The 24,426-nt window shown below is 42.7% G+C and overlaps 1 protein-coding gene across 1 annotated transcript in view; it reads left to right on the forward strand.

The window, feature by feature from the left end:
• The window catches only part of LOC104933184 (ERC protein 2-like), a 156,292-nt gene that overhangs the window by 119,951 nt on the left and 11,915 nt on the right, over positions 1–24,426 (forward strand). The window contains exon 19 of the mRNA XM_027288591.1: positions 2,861–2,926. Within this exon, the coding sequence (XP_027144392.1) occupies positions 2,861–2,887 (27 nt within the window). The 3' untranslated portion in view covers positions 2,888–2,926. The remainder of the gene's footprint in view (positions 1–2,860; positions 2,927–24,426) is intronic.

The following is a 24,426-nucleotide window of genomic DNA, read 5'->3' on the forward strand; positions in this document are numbered from 1 at the left end:
GAAGTTTAAAGTGGGGAAACAAATGACATGGATAATGATCTTAATCCTTGAAACAAAAACTCTGCAATCCCACAAGGACCACCTTTAAATTCTAGCTGTGTAGTTATTAGATTATGTTATGTTGTGTTATTCATCTGACTTGCTAAAATAATACTGTAACGCTGTCAAGTCTGTGCATTGTTCATTGTATTGTAGTGTACGTGCAACCACAGTGGGCTTCATATTAAACCCCTGAGCTGCAGGGGTTCAGCGTTTAGTATCACACATTACTCTCACATTATTATTTTACACATATAAAGATCTTTCCTTCAGTATGGCTATGCAGCACTGTTTTACTGCAGCAGTATGTTTATAGTGTTTGACATATGAAACAGTAGCTCTCTGCAAGTGATATTTCAATTTTTCAAGTTGGACTGAAACAGCCTTGCTAAAAGTTTTTAGGGTTGCTGGGAAATCTTGTTAAGGATGTGGGGAATAACAAAATAACAAAAAAATCTGAGCCAATTGGCTAAATTAGACCTTCTCTTAAAGTTGAATTTTAATGTCTATAAAAGGGAACTGTGATGGCTCACGTCTTGTGTGCAACATTTGGGGGAAAATTAAAGTTGAATAGGTTTTAAAGAAGAACAAAAACGAGAAAACCATTAAATTAAGTTTAGATGAAAGTCAGTGGTTGCAAATGTGTTAATTTGCAAATTGGATTAAGTTAAGGCACGTTGCATAGGAACAAAACGTCCAATCAGAGATGTGTGTCAAGACGTCATCATCCACTTCTGTCTGCAAGCTACAAGCAATTGTCAGCTAAATAACTAAATAGTTTCTCTGTCGATCTCCCTCTTATGTCAAGAACACATGCTTCAAGAAGAACAGACCTTGTTGACAGAGGTCAGCCAATCACCTCATGGCTTTTCCTTATATCTGATCTTTGACCTAATGGGGAAGTTGGGCAGGGGTCAGGTTAAGGCCTCCAAGGTGTGCGTGTGTGTGTGTCTGCATGTGTGTGTGTGTGGACAGCTGATGAGGGATGTCAGGTCACACAGTCTGGATGCCACTAAAGTCCCAAAGATTAGACTGTTGTTCCTCTAAACACACTCCTTTAATCTCCCTCTTTCAAACGTAATTAATTACTCTGTTTTTCTTTCTACACTTCTTTTACACTTCAGTCTCTCCTCCGCTTTTTCTCTTCTGTTGTCTACCTTTTAAAAATGCTTTTGCCTCTTTTTCTTATCATACCTCTACTGTGTCTTCCTCAACATTGCTTTTCTTCCTTGTGTATTTTCCTCCCACTAACATTCTTTCTCTCCATGCCTCCCTGTCTCTTTCATTCTTTCCTTCAGTCCTTTCTCTCTCTCCATCTCTCCCCTCTCAAATGTAATATCCAAGTGCGGCCAGTGGTTCAGTGCATTGCTGGGTCCAGGAACGCCACTCGAAGGATGATTGATGATGATAATGATAATGATGATGAAGAGGGTCTGCACGCTCACCCTGGAGACCGCAATGCCTTTCCAAGATACAGCTAGTGCCATGAATAACATTACAGTGACCACACATGCATTTTTTTTTTTTTTTGCATTTGCGTTTGCTCAAACACAAACACATATACACCGAATGCACACCCAGGCTCATTTGAGACACAAATGCATGCACTGGAATAATGGACACAGGTTTTCTAAGGAGCCAAACCACATGCCATTCAAAGCGTGTTGCTACAGTTAGTGGATCCATCCCAATCTTCTAACTATACTCCCTGTCCTCTACTTAATCTGTGATTGACTTCGTTTGAGGACAGGTGAAATCTAATCAGAGGAGACAAGCACTGGAAGTTGATTTAGCCTCTAGAGATGTACCCCAGGTCTGTGTCTCAGCATGAAGTGTGTGCAGTTTGACGGGCATGTTGTGTTCATGTTGTTCTCATTTAGCCATGCCAGCACCACTGCCAGATACTTGGCAGCAGCCTCGGAAAGGAAATAGAAAACAGCCATAAAGTGTTTATCAGAGAGAATTATACAACCTTTTTCTTTTGGGTTGTTGTTCTTTTTTTTTTCTAAGCCCTAACATGCTGCCTGCTTCGGGTTTATGAGAAGTAGCACATGGTATTTGCCCTGTTTCTGTGTGTGTGCATTGCTGTGCGTGTCTGTGTGTGTATGTGTGTGTTTAACCTGGCAGTGCGAGTGGTTATAGGTCTGGCTCTGTTTACAGGGCCTGTCACAGCCATTCACTGCATGTTAGCATTTAGCATTGAGCATGTTCCATTGAAAGGCCATTATAGCTATAGCTTAGCTGCTTAGGTGTAGCCTACTGAGTTTACTGAGCCTGTCACAACCACTCAGTCCAACCAAAGCCACTGTGGACTGCAGCCAAGGCCCTTGTGTTTTTTGCTCTTATGTAGCGTTAGCATAGACTCCACTTTGCCTGAGTCTAGTTGAGCATTATGCAGGCAAGAGCTTGGCTATAGTGAGCTGCCAGTTCATGCTAACCATTGTAATGTTAGTGTCTGAGTGAATTAGCCTTCCTGTTTGCAGGGCTCTCGCCTGCACAGTTTCAGCCCCAAGGAAACCCCTTGTGTGTTTAGTTATTGGTTCCTAACAATCACACTGAGGAAAGCATTTCATATGATATCATGTGCAGCTTTTCTGAATGAGGAGCATGAGCAGGATTGTTTTGATTAAAAGCCACAGGGGGTGAGGAGGACCGTAAGATTAGGCAAGGAGACTTCACTTGTAAAGACATAATCACTGGGCCAAAGTTTGTACGGTAAATAGCTTAGTCTGACTTTTCACATAAAGTATTGACAACATGTAAAATGATGGTTAATGGGTGGATAATGACAATTATTCTTCTCCCTATGTTTTTCTTACAGGATGATGAAGAGGGAATATGGGCATGATGAACATCACCGTGGTAACCCTCCATCCATTAATCCACAGTGAGTTTCTATTGCACAGCATTCTTCTACTAATTTTGAAGTTAATAAAGTCTTTGCCAGGATGTAGTTCTGTATATCTGCTATAGATATTTTAATGATCTTCTACACAATAGGCTTCCTCAGTGGGCTCGGGTAACCATTAGCCGAGCTATATTGATGGTACCACAATAACCACAGCATTACCCAACTCTGACAGAAGAGAGTGTAATAGAAGCCGGCTCTTTTTCCCATTGCTTATGAATTTCAGTCGACTAAAGAGCCTCAGTTTATTCAGAGGTTTATGGCTGCCATTCTGTGAAGTGCAATATGCTGGCCGTGCTGCGTGCTGTGTGTCTGTACTCTGCGGCTATATAGGTAGCTTGGTGGTTTCAGACCTATACACAGCCCTAAAGCCAAAAGCGAGTGTACCAGGTCCCATAGGTGATAAAAACGACACAGTGAGAAAAACCAGAGATGGACAAGTCTGTCTCCGCTCGCCACTCCCCACTTTTTCAGTCGTAGTAAAGTTTTACCGTGCTACCCCACCCTGTTGTGTGCCAGTGTGTGGGGTAGTTAATTACAATACAACACAGAACAGTCATGAAGCTTTTTTTTTCAGCTGCAAGCTGAAAAAGCATAAAATGAAGAATGCAGAGTCATAAAGGATAATTCCTGTTTTGGGGGTTTTATATTGAAGCCCCCCATAGACTCAGGATGCCTTTGAACGCAGACATGCAGCATGAGGTTTGTGCAGGGAGGGTTGTGGTGTGCTTGGAGGTGTGTGTGTGTGTGTGTGTGTGTGTGTGTGTGTAAGACAAAGAGAGACAGAGAAAAAGAGAGATTTATAAATGTACATGTGAGAGATGAGAGATAGAGATGGGGAAAGAAAGGGAAGGGGGAAGGGTGCTCATGTATTTATGTGGGAACGACAGAGAAAACTAGGCAGCATGGTATACTCATAGTTTCCAGTGCATCTCATTCTTTTCCCCCAGTAATCCACAGGTGGACCATCACAAGCAGATTCTGTCTCTAACCTCAATGACTTAGTAGTTGTGCACTTTGCCCTTGTCCTGCTTTAGGGATTAAAAGTCCTATAGCTTGTGTGTGAGTAAATGGTTTGTCTTCCTACAGTGCAAAGCTTTAGTGTGTTTAGCTGTGATGTTTGTGTGTGTGTGTGTGTGTGTGTGTATGTGTATGTGTGCAAGAGAGCGTTGCTGAGCTATACAGTGCTGGAGCAGCCCACATAGCCTATAATCCAGTCCATGTGTGCTGAGAATGCAGCAGTGTCAGGATTCACCGTAATGAAACAGACCACACTGCCCCCTTTCTCCCTCTCTTTCCATCTCTCCATCTTTTTCCATCCCTTCTGTTCTTTCCACCTCTCCCCAGATTTCTTCCCTGCTCTAACGTATATTCCTTCAAGGTAAACCTAGAGTTGGACCCGTGACTAGCCTACTGCTCCGGTATCTCCAATCAGATATCACGATGTCGCGTGTATGCACGTGTGTGTGTATGTACGTGTGTATTAGTGCTTCTTGTCCCAATCTAATAGAATAAGCCCGGCACATTAGCCTTTAGCACAGAGTGGTGTTGTGGCTAGTGATATCAGTGCTACTCATCTATCCACTGCTGTTATTCTGGCAGTGCACAATGCGAGTGCAGCTAACGTGTATTAGCCATTCTCTATGTGAGAACAGATGGGAGCCATTTAGCGGTGTGTAGCTACAGCGCAATAAGGCCAGACCTAATCCCCATATCCTGTCCCTGAGTGAGCCCTCCCTAATATGAGCAAACAGAGATGACAGCACCGATAGACAAATAGCCGGGGATCAGTGTGCACGTGTGTGTATCGGAGTCTTTGCAGGCGTGCATTCTAGCTTTGATTGGTGCGTCTTATGGATAACCTTGACTCCCAGTGCTAGACTACATTTTGAATTCCATGCAAACCAAAGTGCTGAGTTTGAGTTGGCAAGTTCAAGTTCTGAACGTCCAGGTGTGGATTTGTATTGGTTAGGTATGGTTCTGTCTAAAAGGACACTAGGCTCTGATTGGCTCATTGTGGTTGTGTATGTCCTGCTGTTGATTACAGAGGTTTTGTTTACCCTCTTGGCCTCCCAGACCCCCCTCTAATGAAATAAGAATGTCCTTTTGGACAGAGAGCACAAGAGAAGGGGGTTGGAGGAAAAAGTGAAGGAGAACATGGGGCCAAAAGAGTGAAGCGAAGTGGGGGGAAGAGGTTTTCTGGAAACATTATGCTTTTATCCCACCGTGAAGTTATTTGTACTGAATGAAGCGAAAAGAAGCTGAGAGGCTTTCTAAGTGGGGACAGAAATATGTTTGTGTACGTGTGCGCGTGTGTCTTTGTGCATGTGTGTGCATGCAGGAAGGAGTGAGGCCTTGTTCAGGTTAAAACAAGTCAAGAAGATGGCTTTCATTTGCCTATGCTGTGTTTGTGCAGAATGCAGTGTTTGTATGTCTTCATTTTGTATGCCAGTAAGTATCCCATTCTTGTGTGTGTGCCGAAGCAAATAAGTCTTAATTCAGTGGGAAACTGAAATTGGACAGCAGATACTCAAGCCCATTTATTTTTCTGTAATACAGTTTAGTTGAAGTGTCACAGAAATGTTTGTGCCTGTCTCTCAGCCTGATTGTGATTGTGTTGTTCTACCTTCAAGTCCAAGGGCTCCACCCTACTAAGATCAGCCTCAACACTGACCTGACTCATGAACCCAGACTGCAGCGATCGTGGAAGCAGAGCAGGCAGGAAACTGTGAATTTGGTTGACAAGACGATAGATCCACGCCACAAACAGCTAACTGTGGGAGGCGCCTGGTGGCCCCTCGTCTGTCTGTTGGGAGTTGAACTTTTATGAAAGTCAGAATGTGAGTGGTTTTATGTTGGCACAATGTTTTGTTTTGTTTTTTTCGGATACCACGTTCCACATTCTAGTTTTTTTGTTTTTTTAGCACATGTTCTTAGTTTTTTTTGTGTCACCGGGTTGGGTGCAGTGGTCCTGATGTGTGATGTGTTCAGCTTTGCCTGCAGCAGAAGTTTTTTTTTCGCAATATCTGCAGAAATTCTAGTCATATTATATTGAATGATGTAATGCAGGAGCGAAATACCATTAACTCACTAAACTCACAGAACATATATTGGGTGTACAACATGCAAATACATCAGCAAATTCATTTAATTTCTATGAATATTTTAAAGAGACTAAATACATACTAGAATGTAAGTTATATAGTAAGTTATTAATCTGTGCCACATACAGTATGTTATAAATCCAGACAGATATGAGAACGTAGAAGACAGAATAAGAATATTCTAGTCATTTTAACATGAGGTGGTGTTCATAGTTTTTATAATTCAGTAGGCATGCTTTCTATACTGTGTTTATGAAGAATATTACTAATTATACTTTTCAATGACTGGAGGAAGAGGACGCACAAACAAAACTCCACCCCCGACAGCCAGCAGGCCCACCCCTACCTGCAGCAATTGAGATTGCTATTCTTTGTGCTCTCTTATCTTCAGGTTGATAATCAAACCTCAAAACCAAACACTCTCACAGCACATTAAATTGATATCGGAAAATAAAAACATGTGAGTATCGACTGCGGGAAATGACATCACCCTTTATTGTTCACAATTTTACAATTATGATAATAGCAGTTTACGGCACAGATGTGTCTCTGTGTTCACATTCCTTTTAACAGTAAACAAAATACCATGCTTTAAATATTAGGTCTACCAAATTATCATTGGTAAGTTTTAATTCGAGGTTGGCTTTGAAAGAAAACTGCCGACGGCATCTAAAACGGTCGAGCCTGCCCTGCCACTTTTTCTTCACTGTGTGCCATGTTGAATCTCCAGTGTAAACAACTATTACTCCATGCATTAATTACTACAAACTGATGGCACGTACTGTATATTTACAACTCGCCTGAAGAGATATTGTAATCATGCAATCAACACAACTCAGTAAATGTTAAATAATGAATACATTCGTTCTCGTTAGACGATCTGGAGTAAATACCAGACAATAGTTTAGTCTTACTTCATTATTCTGAATATGTTTGTCCCGGCTGTAGTTAGGAGCCCATTAAGTCTGTGCCCAAATCCCTCTGTGTGTCTATATGTGATTGTGTGTAAATGTGCATTTTGGTAATGTTTGGGTATGTGGGTACCTCCTAAAACATGTGTGTCGCCGTGCTGTGCAGTATGTCTTTGGTGACCAGTGAACCACAGCTTGGAGGTCAGTAGAGGCGTCTGACCGAGGCCATCCCTCAGCCAGCTGTCAGCATCATCAGCCTGTGAGGTCAAAGGTTGTTCCACCAGGTTGAACATGAGTGGAGAGAAGTCAATAACTCAGCGACACCTGAGCAACGACATCTGTGCGCGCTGTATGTTGGATCTATTTCAGTCCATCCTCAAACAACACCTGAATTATTTTCCAAAAGACCCTTTTCTTGTGACGGCGCATGATGCTGTGGGTCTTTTTGTTGGCAGTGAGCATTCCAAAATTACTCGTCCCATGAGGATCTGATAGCTCGGGTCCAAGACTAATGGGAGATGTAGTTTTTAAATGCAAACATAATATTAATTTTAAAGTGCTCATATTTTCCTCATCAGTACAGTAGTTAATAGAGGTTTAGTCCCTGGGGAAAGGCAGGGTTTTGCTGAAAATTAGAAAAGCCTGTTTGTGAAAGGAAGTGGTGGTTTTTGGTGTGAGATAGGATCTCAGTCATAATGATCTTGAATATTTTTAAACTGCATTCATCCAGTGACATCATGATTAATTTGCCAGTGACGTACTGTTGTTCAGAAATGCCACAAACATTATTGTTTCAGTAAGTAAATGGAAAGCGGTGATAAAGTTGCTTTGTCACTGCCTGTGTATGAAGCTGTAGACAGACAGACACTTCACCAGACAGAGGGAGGAGGAGGAGGGGGGAAGGAGGTTGGAGGAAAGGAAGGACTGGCAATGTTGTGAGGCAGACAAGTTTATTCATGTTATTTTGTGGTTTTCTTGAAGTTGTATGCAGGAGAGGACAGTTAGACACCTGATGTGTGGATCATAAGGCAAGGTTTGTCTGAGTAAACTCCCTTTCCCCACCCACAACACACTCATTACACACGCAGAGACATGGCCACACACACAATCGCTCGTGCAAACCTGTGAATGTGCAGGAGCAAAGACTAATACTTAGGTTTTGTAATTCTAGTTCTGTCATCACAGCTAAATCCCCACTCATTGATGTTTATCCATGCAGTGAAAATTTGCACGTGTACGCTCATTTAATCAGAATGAATCCATGCAGCCCTGTGCAGGCAACGCACTCTGTCGGTTGGGAGATAATGGTGGTGACTCAGAGGCGTGTCCTTAGCCTTTTTTTCTCATCCAAGCTGGCCAAGTACGACCAAAATGGGATTCATCCTACAGCTGCTGATGGTGGCCTGAGTCAGCATCCTCTTGCAGCCTCAGTGGGCCATGAGCCCAGACATTCCCACTGGTCATGCTGTCCAGTGCCCCAAGGATATTTTAGTTGCACTTTTTAAAATTAGATTTTCCTTTGATATTATTTAAGGATTTCTTTTTGTTATGGATTTAGTTCTAGTTTTGATTTGTAAAGTATTCACTTCTAGTTAATGCGGTGTGAAAATATAACATTATAAAACTGATAGATCTTGTCCTTTATAATAGTTGGCTGAGTTGTTTAGAGTAAAATACTTAAATACACACCTGTGATGGCATTACATAAGTATTACTGCACAAAACTTATTCTTAAAAAATGTAAGATTTTGTGAATCGTCCCTGCAATCTTACTACGACGAGAGAAGATACTGGAGCAATATCCTTGCTTCTGGCATTCCATAATTAAAATGCACCTGTTCAGAGTCAAACACACCTGTACCAGCAATAAGGAGTGCTAAAATAATTGAACACTACTTCCACAATTACACAGTTAATGGTAATACCAGATAAATATATCATTTTATACCATTTTATAAAAGCAATAAGACACTTGAGTCTGTGATTTTCACTGATTTTGGCTAGGCTCAGCTTCACATTGTGCCTAACAATGCCTCTAAAATCACAGTAGACCACAGCCTCTTAGAGCTTATTGCTCCAAGAGGGCATTTTGGATTTTGGGTTAAGCATGTCCCAGTCCAGTCGATATCCCTAACTGAATAAATAATCTTATTCTCTCCTTTTGTATAGTACATTGCTGAGTGCTCTGACTAAGCTTTATTATGAATTATGCTACAGTGTGGTAGTTAAGTGGTTTTCCAGGTCATTGTTGTTGAGGTTTTCAGTTCACACACACATCTGCCAGAAGACAATAAGCACTTACTGTCCTTCCTCTAGTGTGTAATTGAAATGACGCTATCGTGCTTTCTCATGTATGACCACTAATTCATTGGCTCCGGTTCGTCATCTCAAACACGCTTTAAGTAACATTAACCCCAAACAATTGGCTTATCCTGACTGGCTGAGCTTATACATGCAATTTTACATGGCGTGGGTGTGTGAATACTTTTTAAATTATTATTGAAACATTCAAAGTCTATGAGCTGAAATACTTTTACTGAACCACCTTATCCTCTCCTCTTCTCTCCTCTGTCTGAACATGCCAGGTGTGATTCAGTCTGTGTCTGTAAACTCCTCTCTGGTTTGCTCTCTGCCAGCCCCCAGTCATAAATCAGTACACCTCAAGCTGTTGCTATTTTTCACCTCTCGCTTCCCCCTTTTTTTCTGTGTTTGACTCTTTAGCAGTTATCTCCATCGCTCTTTCACATGCTATTGCCACAGGATGCATCCAGGTATTTTTTGTGGTTAGATGACAGGGACCAAGAATAGGTTAGAAATTATTTGAAATGCAGAGCTTAACATTGTGTGATGGATCTGTGTGATGGTCAAAGTGGTTAAAAGATTGACTGAATATCTTTAGTGTTCGTTCGTACTGCGCAGCCACTTGTGTGTATGTAAAAGAAAAATGTAGAAAGAGGAAAAGGAGAGAGAGAGAGAGTGGAACTGCCGGGATTATAAGGGTGTTTCGTGAGCTTATGGAGATGGCAGCGCACAAAAGCCTTTCCCTCAGGAGAATCTCGCACCTGGGGAGACACTTGTGAACATGTCCATGCATTCGTGTGTGTGTGTGTGTGTGTGTGTGTGTGTGTGTGTGTGTGTGTGTGTGTGTGTGTGTGTGTTTATGTTTGAGAGATGAAAATCATTGTGCATAAGAGAACTCTCAGTGGGATGCTCTGGCGGTCACATCCCCTGTTCAAGCTGGATTACATCCCAAAGAGAAAGTATGAACATCCACAAAGAGGCACTGATGGAGGGAGGTATAGGGATTTGGAAACAGAGAAAAGGGAATCACAGCCTTTTGACTTTAAACCTGTTATTTTCCTCAGACTTCCTGTGCTCTCCCCTCTCCCTCTCTCTCTCTCTAACAAACACACATAGTCACGTGCACATACACACACACTAAAAGCACTAAAACACCACACAGCCTCAGGTCATGGGTAAGTCCTGTGTTGTTTCCCAAACTGGGTTTTGAACATATAGACCCACCCCTAGGCTGCCAATCATAGACATGCCCACTGCTCTGAGATAGAGGGAGGTGGGTGTGTGAGAATTCACAGAGGACTCACACCTGTTGACTTTACTATATGTGACACCTGATCACTGATGATATTGTACCACTCACTTAAAGGATATCACACCCTACAGTACTTGTCGCAACTTAAGCACCACTGCACACACACACACACACGCACATATGCAGACATACATACACTTGAATCGCCTAATAGAAAGCAAACACGTATGATCAAGATTGACACCCACGGAAACACTGTGGCAAAGGAATAACACTAAATGTATTTTAATAAGTAATAGCAGAAGGAATTTCACTATTTTCTTTCCCTGTTCTAGAAATGCCAGAGCTGCTATCGGACACTCCTTGTAGAATTGAAGAGGAAAACTACTGTACTGTACTGTACTGTGCTACTGTAATAACATTAACAACCTTTGGACTGCCACTCACCATTAAGGGCTGACCACTAATTAGGCCTCGTTTAACAGTAGGCTGCAGTTTATTTCTCACGCTAGCCCAACACTTTCCCAAAGGTCATCCACTTCTCGGAAGCTTGTAAAAAGCAAGATGTGCTGTGTTGCCATTTGTCAAAACAACATTTCCTCCATAATTGATGCCTTGCATTGTAATTAGTTATGATGGCTTTCCTTTTTTCAAAAGACGAGTCGCTGACATTCTATATCAGTGACCTATTCGAACATGCATAATGTTTGTTGAACTTAGGCTTCAAATCCCCAAATGGGTCACAGGCCTGCTGCTGCAGGGTACCCATATGACATGGGTAGTAAAATGTTTTAAAGCCCCAGAGTCTCAGGGCTACAGAATAAACTTCTCATTTGGGCCCCATGCTAAAAAAAAGTGTATAAACCCCTGGCCTGAAAGAAAGTTAGTCCAGCGCAGCTCAGCTTTTTGGGCTGAGTGGTGTGTTTTCAGCCAGGTTGTGTTTTCCAGTGAAACCTTAGAATTGGTTGCCAGTATGGCCTCTCTCACTGTGTCACTAGATCAGCTCAGACAAGCAGATTAGTGCTGTAGCTGCTCTGCCTGTCCCTCACAGCTTTCTGTATGTCACTGATATAATCCTTGTCATCAAACCAATGGGTCAGAATACTTTAGAGTGGTGTCTTTCCCATACATGCATGCACTCACACTCACAAGCATACTTACCCTTACACAACTTACACATGTGCAGCAGAACTCCTTCTCCCCCTCTCCCTCTCTCTCTCTCTTATCTGAGCCCGTGGAAAAGCCACACTTGTACGATGACATTCAGCACAGGATTAAAGCCCATGTAAGACCCTCCTCAGCTTACACTACTGCTGCCAAGAAGGGATCTATACAACCACACACTCTCATGCAACCGTGTACACACACTGGCAGAGACACAACTGCATGCGCACACATAGACACATACTGTAAGCAGGCAAGCACAAACTTGTTTTGCGTGCGCACAGTCTCATACACACAAATCCATGCACCCTTATTTCTTAGCATGTTGGACTCTTTTTTACTGCAGACTAAAGGAAGTCTAGCTCCTCAAAGTCAGTCACAGTCATGCACACGCACACACGCACGGACAAACACACATACATACTGACGTTCTTTTGTCCCGCATCCCACAACTATCCTCCTTGCTCTTCTCACTGAAACAAGGGTATCCTTGCCAGGAATGAGCCCAGACACCAATCCCATCTGTCTGGAATGGAATCATGGACACCCCCCTCTTCACGTACTGTATATACACACACAAAATCACATACATGCAGCACTGTTTGCACTAGCGTTGCCTGGACGGATGGAGATGAACAGTTACAGTAGAGAGAGGGGACTGAGACTGGGGTAGATTGAATACAGACTCTGGATTTTAGTCATGCTAAGGCCAGACATTGTCAGGACCTTAGTTAAGATGCTGCTGTGTATCTAGGTCACATTGTGTGTATGTGTTTTTCTGTTTTCTTGTGTTTGTGCATACCTCTGGGGGTTAGTTGGTTGGGTCTGGAGAGGATTCTCATTGGAATGCGTTCTGATTGGGCTAGACAGCGATCCTCTTCTGATTGGTTGTTTATCCCCAGGCTTCCACTTTGGGGGTTGCTTTGAATCAGTGCATCTCTGTCAGTCTTTCTCCATTTCTTTCTGTTTCTTTTCTTCTCCCTCTCTCTCCATCTCTGTATCTTGTAGAGTGCTGCCGGCTGTGTGTTTGATGTGAGTGTGTTTGACGGGCTAAAGCAGAACCAGCAGTGGGCTGCTCTGTGTTTCTGCCAATCCAGCAAGACTCAAAGTGGAGATGGTTGCCCACAGTAACCTTAGGTGCTAAGTGGTCAATTACAATGTACTTTATCAAAACCGAGTTGTTGTGTTATTTTACATTGCGTCCGCTCATACAGAGTAGTAAGCAGTCTCTAATGAAGCCGTAGCTCTGTGGCTGTGTTGTGTTGACCGCGTAATTTACATACTCCAACTGGACAGTTGTTTCCTGACGTAGCCGCTATACTACACATGAGGAAGTAGTTCATTTTCTCCCGCAAAGTTTGTTTCAGAAGTGCAAAACAGCTTTTTCTGTCTTTCTGTGTTCAGCTGGTATTTTTTCAGTACTATTATGGATGAAGACAACACCTGAGTTTCGACACCAATAGCAAAATCATTGTGAAACATTAACGTTATTATATGTTTTCCTTCGAAACAATTCCCAAAACACTCCTTCAGAGTGTCCCGGTGGTTGTGTGGTTAAGTAACTATATCCCTTCTTCTCTCCTTCTCCTCTGTTTTCCCCCAATGTCACCATCAATGTAAGCAGAAATGCTAGAAAATTACAGTTTAGAGTTGTCTTTAATAGTCGGGATACAAAAAATAAAAAATAAACTGAGGTTGGTGTCATGTCAGCGGCCACTTTTGAACTTTGTGACTTTTACTGAGGCCTTTTGTCTGTTTGTTTGACTATTAACTGTAATTCAGTGAAAATTATAACGCTGACTATAGTATTTCATTGAGTTCACTTGGTAAGATAAGACTTAAAATTATGGAAAAGAAGAACCACATTAACCTTCCTGTTACAGCCAACCTGGTCTTTAAAAACACTACTATCACCCACCTGTAATTAAAACTATGTTGAACTGTACACCAGCTGGCAGAGGGTGGGGGAGAGAGAGGTAACTGAGCAATAGAGACCTGCTTGATTATTCTTTCTCACCAAAAGCAGAGTAGAGCATGGCAGGATAAAACCTAACACCAGTCATCAATAGGTGCCATTGTACTTTCACTCCACTCTAATATCCTATCCAGGAGTGGCCTAGCCTGTCAGAGTGTGTACGCAGCAAGGCTTCAACCCTGAAGCTATGGGATTACCTCCACTGCTGGGTGGTCCTCCTCCTACTGATCTCAGAACAGCATCACAGTTTACTGCACACTCATTCTAGGTGTCAAGATTATGAATCAGGTCAGGTCACTGAGGTTTGTGTCGGAACATTACAAGCTTATTATGCTTGATGTTTGGCTCGATATGAATAGATTTGCATATTACGGTTGTTTCTGTAAACAAATGATCAGAGAAGAGCCTCATGGTACGAGAAGGGGTCTTGTGACTTTAAGGTTGTTGGATTGAATCCCGAGTCTGCTTGGGAAGACTTGGCTGGGTAAATGAGTTCTGTTTGAGCTCTAGTGTTACTGCTCAGTGGCCAACTTTCAAAAGCCGCGGTTGTATTATGCCGCGGTCAAACCAGAAACTGGCAAGACAAAATTTACTTGCTTACTGTGGCAAACAGCGGGCGGGACAGGATGTAGTGTGGGCAGGGTTGCAAGCACAAGTTAGCCAGCTAACATTAGCATTCCACAAGTGGAAATCGATCCACGTTTTTTATCAGTCCACGAGAGGAAGCGAGGGGAGTGAATTTGGTGCAACTGTGGCTTCATTTAAATTAAAAAATGTAATAAAATTAAAGGTTAGAAGGGTGGAAAAAAACAAAGAAAGCTCTGGGATGTTTGTAACAAGCGTGATGTTGCATGGAACAGTCATAATCACAGACAGGCACAATCACAGGCAGTTCAAAGTGATGGCCATTAGTCATTGTTTTTTCTCTCTTCTTTGGCTTCCTACTTTTCCTTCCATCCTTGAATTCATCACTCGTGAGTGGTTAAGCTCGTTGTAATGAGGACAAAGCACTGGTTGGCATTTCCCCACTCACAAACACACACATGCGCATGTACAGACCCAGCACATGTTCTCCATAACAGAAATCCCAAAGACAGACAGGTAGTGTGACAGGAGTAGAGCTGTCGGAGGCCTGGCGTTCTCCCCATCTGAAGGGATGGGAGCGGAGGACAATGTAAACACTCTGTCACACACATAAACAAGGCCGCGCTCAGGTTTCACTGCACAGTTAGAGAAAACTCACCCTCTCCTTTATAGAGAAAGTATTTGTGTAATTTGTTTATGTGAGATTCCATAGCCCTAATGGGCAAATGGCTTTTTCGGGATCACACTACACCTGAGTTCAATTTCACTAGCTCTCTCACAGACAGATCGTAAAGATGGCATACCAGAGCGGACGCAATCTGTCTTTCTCTTCTGTGTCTCAATTTAATTTCTCAGCCTTCCTCTCTCTCACATTCTTTCTCTCTGCGCCCCCCCTCTCTTTCTTCCTCTCTCTCTCTCTCTCTCTATGAATGATAGCTATGCAGTCTAATTCAATAAATACTAAACAAGAGATGAATCAGAGTGGTGTTGAGGCAATTTTTAATGTTGAGTTTGACATTGGTTTCATTAGAGGGATGTTTTGTGACTGATAATGTAAGCTGAAAGCTATTTGAACGTTGTGGTTGCATTCACTTCTGATATAATTCAGAAGAGGAATTTGTGAACAGGCCCCAAAAATGTGACAAATACCTCTTAGCTGTGAAACAGCTCCTAATTAGCAAGAACTCCCAACCAATAAAGCTTGTCTGCTGGCAAACAACATGTGTGCATGTGTGAGTGTGTGCCCTTCTGCATGTACTTATGTTTGGGTCAGCACAAAAGAAAAACAAAACTCTTCTGGGGAATATAATCCAAACAGTATATAAAACCTATATTTACAATATTTATTGTTCTATACTAATAATACCCCCCCCCACACACACACACGCGAATGTGTTCATCCATGGCCAACTTTAACATCCTGCTTCTCCAGCAAGACACCATGTGTTTAGCAGCACTAAAAACAATGGCTTAGCAGAACCTTCTGCACCGCAATGCAAATGAACAGAAGTGCAGGCCAGAGTACAAGACCCAAACATGTGTTTGCTTTGTTTTTGCCTTCTAATTACATATACACATAGTTATTTCTTTCACACAGTGTTTGTGTGTAAAGTGTGTGCGTTTTCGAAACCCTGTGTGTGTGTGTGTGTGTGTGTGTGTGTGTGTGTGTGTGTGTGTGTGTGTGTGTGTGCGTGTGTGTGCGTTTGTCTGTTTCCCTGTTGCAATGCAAGGCTTTGTGTCTGGAACTGGTGTGTCTCACAGCGGGCATTCCATTCAAACTAACTCTGTTTGCTTAGGTAATAACTAGGCTTAGCCATAATTTGTTTGTGTGTATGTTTGTCTGCGTGCATGTATGTGTGTGCATGTTCAAAGGAATAACTCCCATTTTACACATTTACACATAACGGCAAGCCCCATCCCTTTGAACTTGGGAACAAGCCATCCACAAATGCCTTTTTTTTTTGTCTTTTTTTCTTGCCAAAGTCTTGTTTCTCTTTCCCCTTTCTGTTTGCTCCCTCAAAATGGCAATTAGAATAACTTTGGCTGTTAAACAGGCTTTGCAAAATACTGCCTCTGTGCACCAGTAAAGATCAAATACACTAGTCAACATCATGTTCATACTGATTCTTCATTGTTGATCTTGCCACACGTACACCACCTACTGAGAGCATCATTTTTCCTCAATATCAGGTCGACAGGGGTCAATAATTGCCAGATCTGCTAAGGGGTTTGCCAGATCTGAGTGGTGCTGCCAATTTGTGAGTCCAGCACCACACACATGCTGTGATTACAGGCCAAACGTTTTATCAGTGATGTCAGCTGTTATGTCAGCTCGCTCAGCCCTACCTCTGCCCCTCTGCCTCATCGTAGCACTACACACACACACACACACACGTTATCATCCGATGCTCTGATGTCAGAGAGCAAGGGGAGAGACTGATTCAATTTTGTGTTTTTTGGACGAAGCAGCAAGAAGTTCCAAATTTTGAGTTTTCAAGCGCTCTCAGACCTGCGTGTGTATGTGTTGATCCTAACATTACAAAATAACTTCAAGTGAGTGCATGTTTATATGCCCCGAATGCACGAGGTCCACTTTTGTTGCATATGTGTGTGTATGTGTGCCTGTGTGTCTGTGTGGGTGGGTGAGTGGAATGAGGCAACATACCGTGACTTTATCATGGCAAAGCAGAAACAGTATTAACAACTGGTGAAAGATGTTTTGTGGACATTTCTCGGATTCCCTTTTGGTGGAAAGAAAAATGGGGAGAGATGAGAGGCAGAGAGGAGAGAAGGGATGGGGGAGAGATGGGAATAAAAGGGGGGAGTCGTCGGAGTAATGAATAGCTATAGATCTTCCAGTGGGTTTTAAACTGTGTTGCTGTTCAGTGATCAGTGTAAGCCTCCCTGTACTCATTCTCTATCATCGCTTTGTGGCAGTTTTAAATTTCCAAAGGCAGGAAGTGTTGCTTGATTTCCTCTTTCTTTGTGTCTCAAGTGTGTGTGTGTCTGTGTCTAGGTATGCGTGTGTGTGTGTGATTGTGTGTGACTCTGCCTCTCTTTCTTTCTCTGTCACTTTACTCTCTCTCTCTCTCTCTCCCTCTGTCTCTCTCTCTCTCTCTCTCTTGCATTCTCACACACATACAGATGTGGGATAGTTGTTTGCTTTTCTTGCCAAGCAAAAATGCTTTCTTCTCTTTGTGACCCGCTTTGGTGTTACCTGACTAGTGTTCGGTGTGTGTGTGTGTGTGCGGGTGTGTGTGCTTGTCTGTGTGTGTGTGTGGAGACTGAGAGAGTGAGCAAGTGCTAAACCCAGTTCCTCGCCTGAGTGCCGCTGCAAAGGCCCAGGTTGACAGAGAGGATTGAGAGTGTCATCCCCGGGATTAAGCGTAATGAGCAAGATTGACAGACAAGACAACATTGTACACTCACAGACACACATACACACACACACACATACACTCTAAACATACGCATAGAAATGTACACAGGCAATTATAGGGAGGTGTATCAAAGTGCTGGGATAAGCCCCCGTTTAAATGCGTGTGAGCAGGCTATTCAATCACAGCGTGCACGCCTCTACAGGGAGGGAACAGGGATTACCCCTCTTTACTTTCACTGTATCTTTTCTTTTTTTTTTCCCCCCTCTTATGTCTCTTTCCCACTCCCAATCCCTTTTGTCCTCTCTCTTTCCTGTTTCTCATTTTTTGGGTTTTTGTGTCAGAGCCACGATTGCACTCTCTGGTGTCAGGCTCGCTGGGCATTCCTAAAGATGGTAACATACATTATGAATGTTGGCCAGGACCATGTTGGACCCAGTGTGTTTCAGTCTGAGCCAGTTGGTGTTGGAAGATCAGAAAGCATGTGGTTTACCTTGGTATCACATTACTTCTTTTCATTCCCTTCTTTAGATGACACTGTTAGCTCTTGGTATCTTGTAGCTGTAGAAATAATCAGATCTGGAAGCAGCAAGTTAGCAAGTTTCCAAATTTAGTATTTTTTCTCTCTATTTGCCATTTGCACTTTGTAGGTTTCAACGAGCACACATACAAAAATGTTGTCTACATTTGTTTTACCGAGTATTCTTTGAATCATTTACCTGTTTGTCATGGTTGGGTCTGGAATCCATGTGTGCCGCAGAACTTCAAAGGGCTTTTTTTTTTTTTTTGTCAGAAGAACTTGTCCATTTTTAATCTATAATTGCCAAGTGGGAGCTCACAATCGCCGTCCAATCAGATAGCAGATGATAAGTGTGGCATGTAGCAGTCAGCTCAACATCCATCAGGCCCTCCTGGCCTAGGTGCAGGCTTGTCGGCACAGTGTTCACTCGAGGCTTTGCTAGATTCCTTGAGCGGGATGATCAGCTTTCATCTTATCACTTTGCACAGTGACACAGGCTTCAAAGAGAGCTGGTCATTTTTACTGGCACTGCAGTGTGTGTGCATGTTTGTGTGTGTGTGTCTGTGTGAGCTATCGACACATTCCCAGAAAGCTGTTCCAGGCTCTAGGACTGTGTTTAATGAAGGCAAGGGCATGGCTTCAAAGAGCTGCAATCCAATCGACATGTGCAGAAGTACACGCGCACGCACACACACAGCACACATACACCTCTGCTGGTTGGAACAAATGTAAGCGTTTGAGCCCGGTCTTGTAATTTGGCAGTGCGCTTCTTAACCTTCATAAGATGACTGAGAGACACAGATGGATATGCGAGAATGTGAAACTTGTGTAAGAGGGAGTGAATGATCAAAAACATGCAGCATTAACCTTAACAACCTGAGAAATTGAACAAAACATTTCACCAGTTCACCTGTCTTAGAAGCAGAGGACATTTCTGTTCTTATAAATGTTATAAATGCAAAATATTCTTAAGCTCAAATACATCAAGGATTTTGTGTAACTGTGCGTACACTTGTTTGTGTTAATGCATGATATACTCTGGCTGATGCAGCCCATGGAAATTCAAGGCGACATGTGCTAAGTTGGAAGAATGATGAAATTTTTGAGATAATGGGCAAATTGTGAGAACAGAATTACACAAAGCTTAGAGCTGGAGCAATTCCACATAATATTGCTGTCATTTGTAAAAGTCACCTCACACTCACTAGATTGTTGCTGTCAGATGAAGAATTTCTATTTCCAACAGGCAACCTTCCAGGATAAAAGATAAGATTCAAAGTGATTTTTTTAGATTGATGCTGATAACTTTGTTGCAACAGTGCAATGGTCTTTTAGGAACTTGAACATGAACAGTTACGAGATTTTTATGAAAGCACTTGGAAGGCTTTTACTCTATTTGGAAACATGAGATAGTCCCAGGCCTATGACTGACCCTCAAACCGTTTGTTGGAAATCCCTCATACTTTAAGGTTTACGAGTGTGCATATGTTTGAGTTTGGATGTTTTAATGTGTGTGTGTGTGTGTGTGTGTGTGTGTGTGTGTGTGTGTGTGTGTGTGTGTGTGTGTGTGTGTGTGTGTGTGTGTGTGTAGCTGTGTGTCTCTGTGCCTTTGAGGTGTGTTAAGGTGTGTTTCGCCCTTTGATGTTTGGCATTGGGTTTATAAAGGGGTTGGTTAGCGGCATAATTTTTTCTTTTTCAAAGTGTTGGTGTGTGTGTGTGTGTGTGTGTGTGTGTGTGTTTCTGTGTGTCTGTGTGTCTGTGTGCCGGCCAGCAGAGTGGATGTGGTTCACCTTGCACTGGCCACCTGTAAGCCATCGACAGAAATTAGCCTCTTTAGTCTTGATGGGTTGCAGAACAGAGGAGGAAGGGGCGGTGAGAATGTGGTAGAAGGGCTGTGGGAGGTGTGTGGATGTATGTGTGCGTATGTGTGTGTGGTGAAGGATATTTGGACGTACCGTTTTCCAAACTGATCTCTCACTTCACCATTGTAAGACAAAGAGGAGGGGAAACAAGGTATATATATATTATATATATATATTATATATATATAGTATAAGATATATTATATATATAAAAAATATACAATGGAACCGTTTGTTTCTCGTTTGTCTTTACTGTCTGGGGATCTGTGTGTGTGTGTTATAGTTGTTTAGCTCCAGATTCTGGCTGCAGGCCCAACCCTGCTCCAGAGTTTTGCTCTGACTCTGCTAAACACACACAACCTGGACTCATTACGCTCCGTAAACAAATAAGTCGTTAATACCAGCCTGCAGGCTCCACACACACAAATACAAATCTATAGTACTTCTGCACACTCGTGGACACATCACCAACCACGCCCATTCCCACAGTGTCCAAGGCTCCTATTGGCTGTGGGGTTTTGGGACTAGCGAGACTAATGATGTGGTCCTTGTGTTCCTGCTTCCTGTCCTTTGCTGGAGGACTTCCTGTGGCAAAGTCATGTGGTCCTGATTACAGTCCACATCTAAGACCCCGCAGGACAGTTTTCCTACGATACACACACACACACACACAATAGATATAGAATAACCTGTGTCCCTCTCGTCAGATATGTGATATTATTGACCAGGAGCACTGGAAATACTGAGCATCTGTATTTACTTCTCTTTTCTTTTCTCTTTAAGTTTCTCTGCCTGTTTCTGGTTTTCCTGCCTTCCCTTGTTCTATAGCCAGGAGGTTGTTTGGTGTGATGAGGGGTTGACTGGTCCTGTTGTGCTTTACTCACTGCTCTGCAGCCCAGCCCTGGCACCAGACCTCACAGCTGGGCTATTGATCAGCAGGTTGGTTAGTTTTGTGGGGAACGCTGCACAAACAGTGACTTTTTTGTAAAATCAATACAGGTGAACTAGTGCCAAATATGAGATAGAAGAAACAAACTTTCTTTGTTTGTGGATTTCCTGTGAAATCCAGACATTACAAAAACCATATCAGTGGTTTTGGATTTTTTATCCCAGAAACTAGAAAACACACAGAGGAGATTTGCTACTTACAGCCACAAAGTAAAGTACTACTTAACGTAACATAAAACTTGTCTATCTAACCTGAGTATCTAATATAGTTGCCTTATTGTTGCATGGTAATGCAGTTACTCTGTTATGACAGCTCTTATTGTTGGGACATTCAAGAAGTCTCTGTGATGGTTTCCAAGCAACATCAGTTTTTATTGTGAGGAACAGGCACATTTGCATTACCCTTTTATAGCCTGTGTTTGTGCTTATTGTTTGTCTTCTTGGTTTAATATTCTGACAACATAGCATATGAATTCAACTCTCGTTGGCAGCTGGCTCTTTGTTGTTGGAGTGCTCTTGAATGCATCACCAAGTAGAATTTCCAACATGGTTCCTGCATCCAAATGCATTACAATCATTAATGCAACTTGCCAAAAAAACAAACAAATAAAGAAAAAAAGTATTATTCACAGATGTATTACCTGTCTCTAGCACATTTCAAGTATTTACAAGTTAATTACAGAGGATGTGCTTTGGAAAATAGTCAGCTGTAATGTAAACATGATTTGTATTTGTATATAGAATTTGATGTTAATGGGATAAAAAACATGCAGAACATGCAAAAGTATGGTTTTATAAACAGGTTCGATACAAACAACTGACAAAAACTGGCGTGATCTAATAATCCCTTGCTATTCTATTAGTAATTTTTTACATCTTGTTTAGCAGAAACAGCCCTATTATCATGATGGAGCATCTCACTGTTTAGCAGCTCCAGCCAAATGTAAAGTTGTCATTCCTCATCTGTGCTCTCTAGAATAAAAAAGTGTGTGTGTGTGTGTGTGTATGTGTGTATGTGTGTGTGTCTGTGTGTAGAGCCACTCTCCAAGGGGAAATTGTTAGCAAATGGGCTCCAACTGCTGGCCTTTTAGCTTTGCAAACACAACCTGAAGGCCTCTCCCCACATCCCCTTCTCTCCACTCACCCCGGCCCCCCCCCCACACTTCATCCACCCTCCTACCCACTACAATTCACCTGCCCAACAACCCCAAGGTTTCTCATCCCTCTGCTCCCTCCCTTCCTTCCCTTCACCCCTTTTTTCTATTTTGCTCCCACTCACTAACTTAGATATTTCCATACCTATTCATCATTCTCTCTCCCTCCCTCCCTCTCTGTGTCTCCTTCTTCACACACACAGAGAGTCATTCCTGAGTGGGTAAATAGAGTAAATTGAGGCTGACCCCCGGGGTTAGCAGGGGCCACGCTCTCTTTTCATGTCAAAGCCATCTGAAGGCTGATTGGTTGATTGCAGTGCTCTCCGCTTCCAAAAGGCTCCCTTGTGCTGCTGTAATTGCCCTATCATGCATGCGCACACACATCCACATACTTAACGGACACACACACACACACACACACACACACACACACACACACACAAGCATGCACGTACATACATGCAGACACACACACACACACACATTCTTACAACCAAATGACTTAATTGGTGTTAATTGCATAATGACAGTAGTGAATTGGACCTGGGTCAGAGGTGACACAGGTTTGAGTGGAGAGGGGGTTGGAGAAAGGATGTTGAGAAGATGTGAGAGGAAGGCTGGCACTTCTAGTCTGTCTCAGCCTCCCTCTCTTTCTTCCTTAGTTCCAGTACTAAGCAATCCTTGACCTGATTGCAGAAGTTGGCCCATGGGGATGCCATACACACACACTCTCTCTCTCACACACACACACACACACAAAAACAGACAGCCCTTTGTGGCATGGAGGGATGCTCTATACACTTAACACAAGGATTCAATTTGACTCAGTCAGCATCTGTGGCTGCGTATGTGTGTGTACTTAGATGTGTGTATTTAACTATACCAGCAGAGTATGTTTGTGTGTGACTGGCATGGCAGCTGAAAGGGCTCTATTGGTGAAACCATTTAAGCCATCATCATTAGAGAGTTGTTGGTACAGAGGTGTGTTTTAGTGAAGGACGTAATTGGCCCGTCATAGTGCTGTGTAATCTTCTCATATTCTATGAAAACAGTGAAAGTTATTGGCCATAATGGCCATGTTTAAGGTGGGGCATTCCCATATTAAACATAAAGCATCTTTGATGATACAGGCTGAGATTGAATAGCAGAGAGAGAGGGCGTGGTGTCTGATGTTGGGTGTGCACCAGAAGCCCTCCAGTCGTATCTTCTGTCTCCCTGCTTTACTGTACACATTTATTTCCCTTTTATTCCATGGAAATCACTCTACAGTTATGTGTGTGTGTGTGTATGCAGTTTGGACGCAGTATGTACTCGATCGCGTGATTTCAAAACCAGAGCTTTCTCAAGTGGAAACATTGCTGCGTCTGAGACCACCCGGGATTAATTTCTCTTTGTGAAAATGTTATTGTGTAGATGCATGCATGCGTTTGTGTGCATGTAGGGACTGCAATTAAATGAGTAGGTATGTGCACGCGTGTGCCTGAATCCCTGTGTGTTTTCCTGCAAGTGCATGTGTGCATGTGTGTGTGTGTGTTTGTGTGTCCTTGTGTGTGGGAGTTACAGTATCCCCCATCCTGCTGTTTATGGGAGGGAGTGAAAGCTGATGGAAGGTATGGAGAAAGATGGGCCAGTGATGACATAGCCTTATGTTCACCCCCTCTGGATGTGGCCTACTCTATATTAGATCTATCCATCATAAGGCTACACTCGAGTCCCACATGCTTCCTATACCATTCAAAGCTACATGTCCTCTGTACATATGTTAGTCTCATCAATGTTCTACTCATATGGTACATGTGATGCTCATACTTGTAAAAGTGTAAGAGTGTACTTTGTCATTCCCACTGCATACTTAGAGTGTGTGTGTGTGTGTGTGTGTGTGTGTGTGTGTGTCTGTATTGACTTTCTTTAAGTGGTTTTGGAAGCTCAGATGATAGACGTATGGGTTTTCTTGTCGTTCCTCAGAAAGACTTCCCCACAGGCTCATCTAGACACAAAAGGGGTTGTCACTCTGGCTTTCTGATCTCACTGTGTGTTCATCTGGCTGTGTGTGTGTGTGTGTGTGTGTGTGTGTGTGTGTGTGTGCGAGCAGACGGTTTTGTGTGCATGTGTAAATGCCTCCGTGTGTGTCGGGGCTGTCACCTGTTCCTTGTGCTCTGTACGAGCCCTGTCTCTGGGCGACCCTTTGATCTGGTCGACAGGAGATTCCTACAGTGTGAAATAGCCCCAGCCAGATTTGCTCAATGAAAGAGCAGGCCTTAACCACTGTTATTACACTCATTTTTTTTTTAAACATTGCTTGTTTGTGTCTCTCTGTCTCTTGTTC

This window comes from Larimichthys crocea, chromosome XV (genome assembly GCF_000972845.2).
Source record: "Larimichthys crocea isolate SSNF chromosome XV, L_crocea_2.0, whole genome shotgun sequence".
NCBI classification, from domain to species: domain Eukaryota; kingdom Metazoa; phylum Chordata; class Actinopteri; family Sciaenidae; genus Larimichthys; species Larimichthys crocea.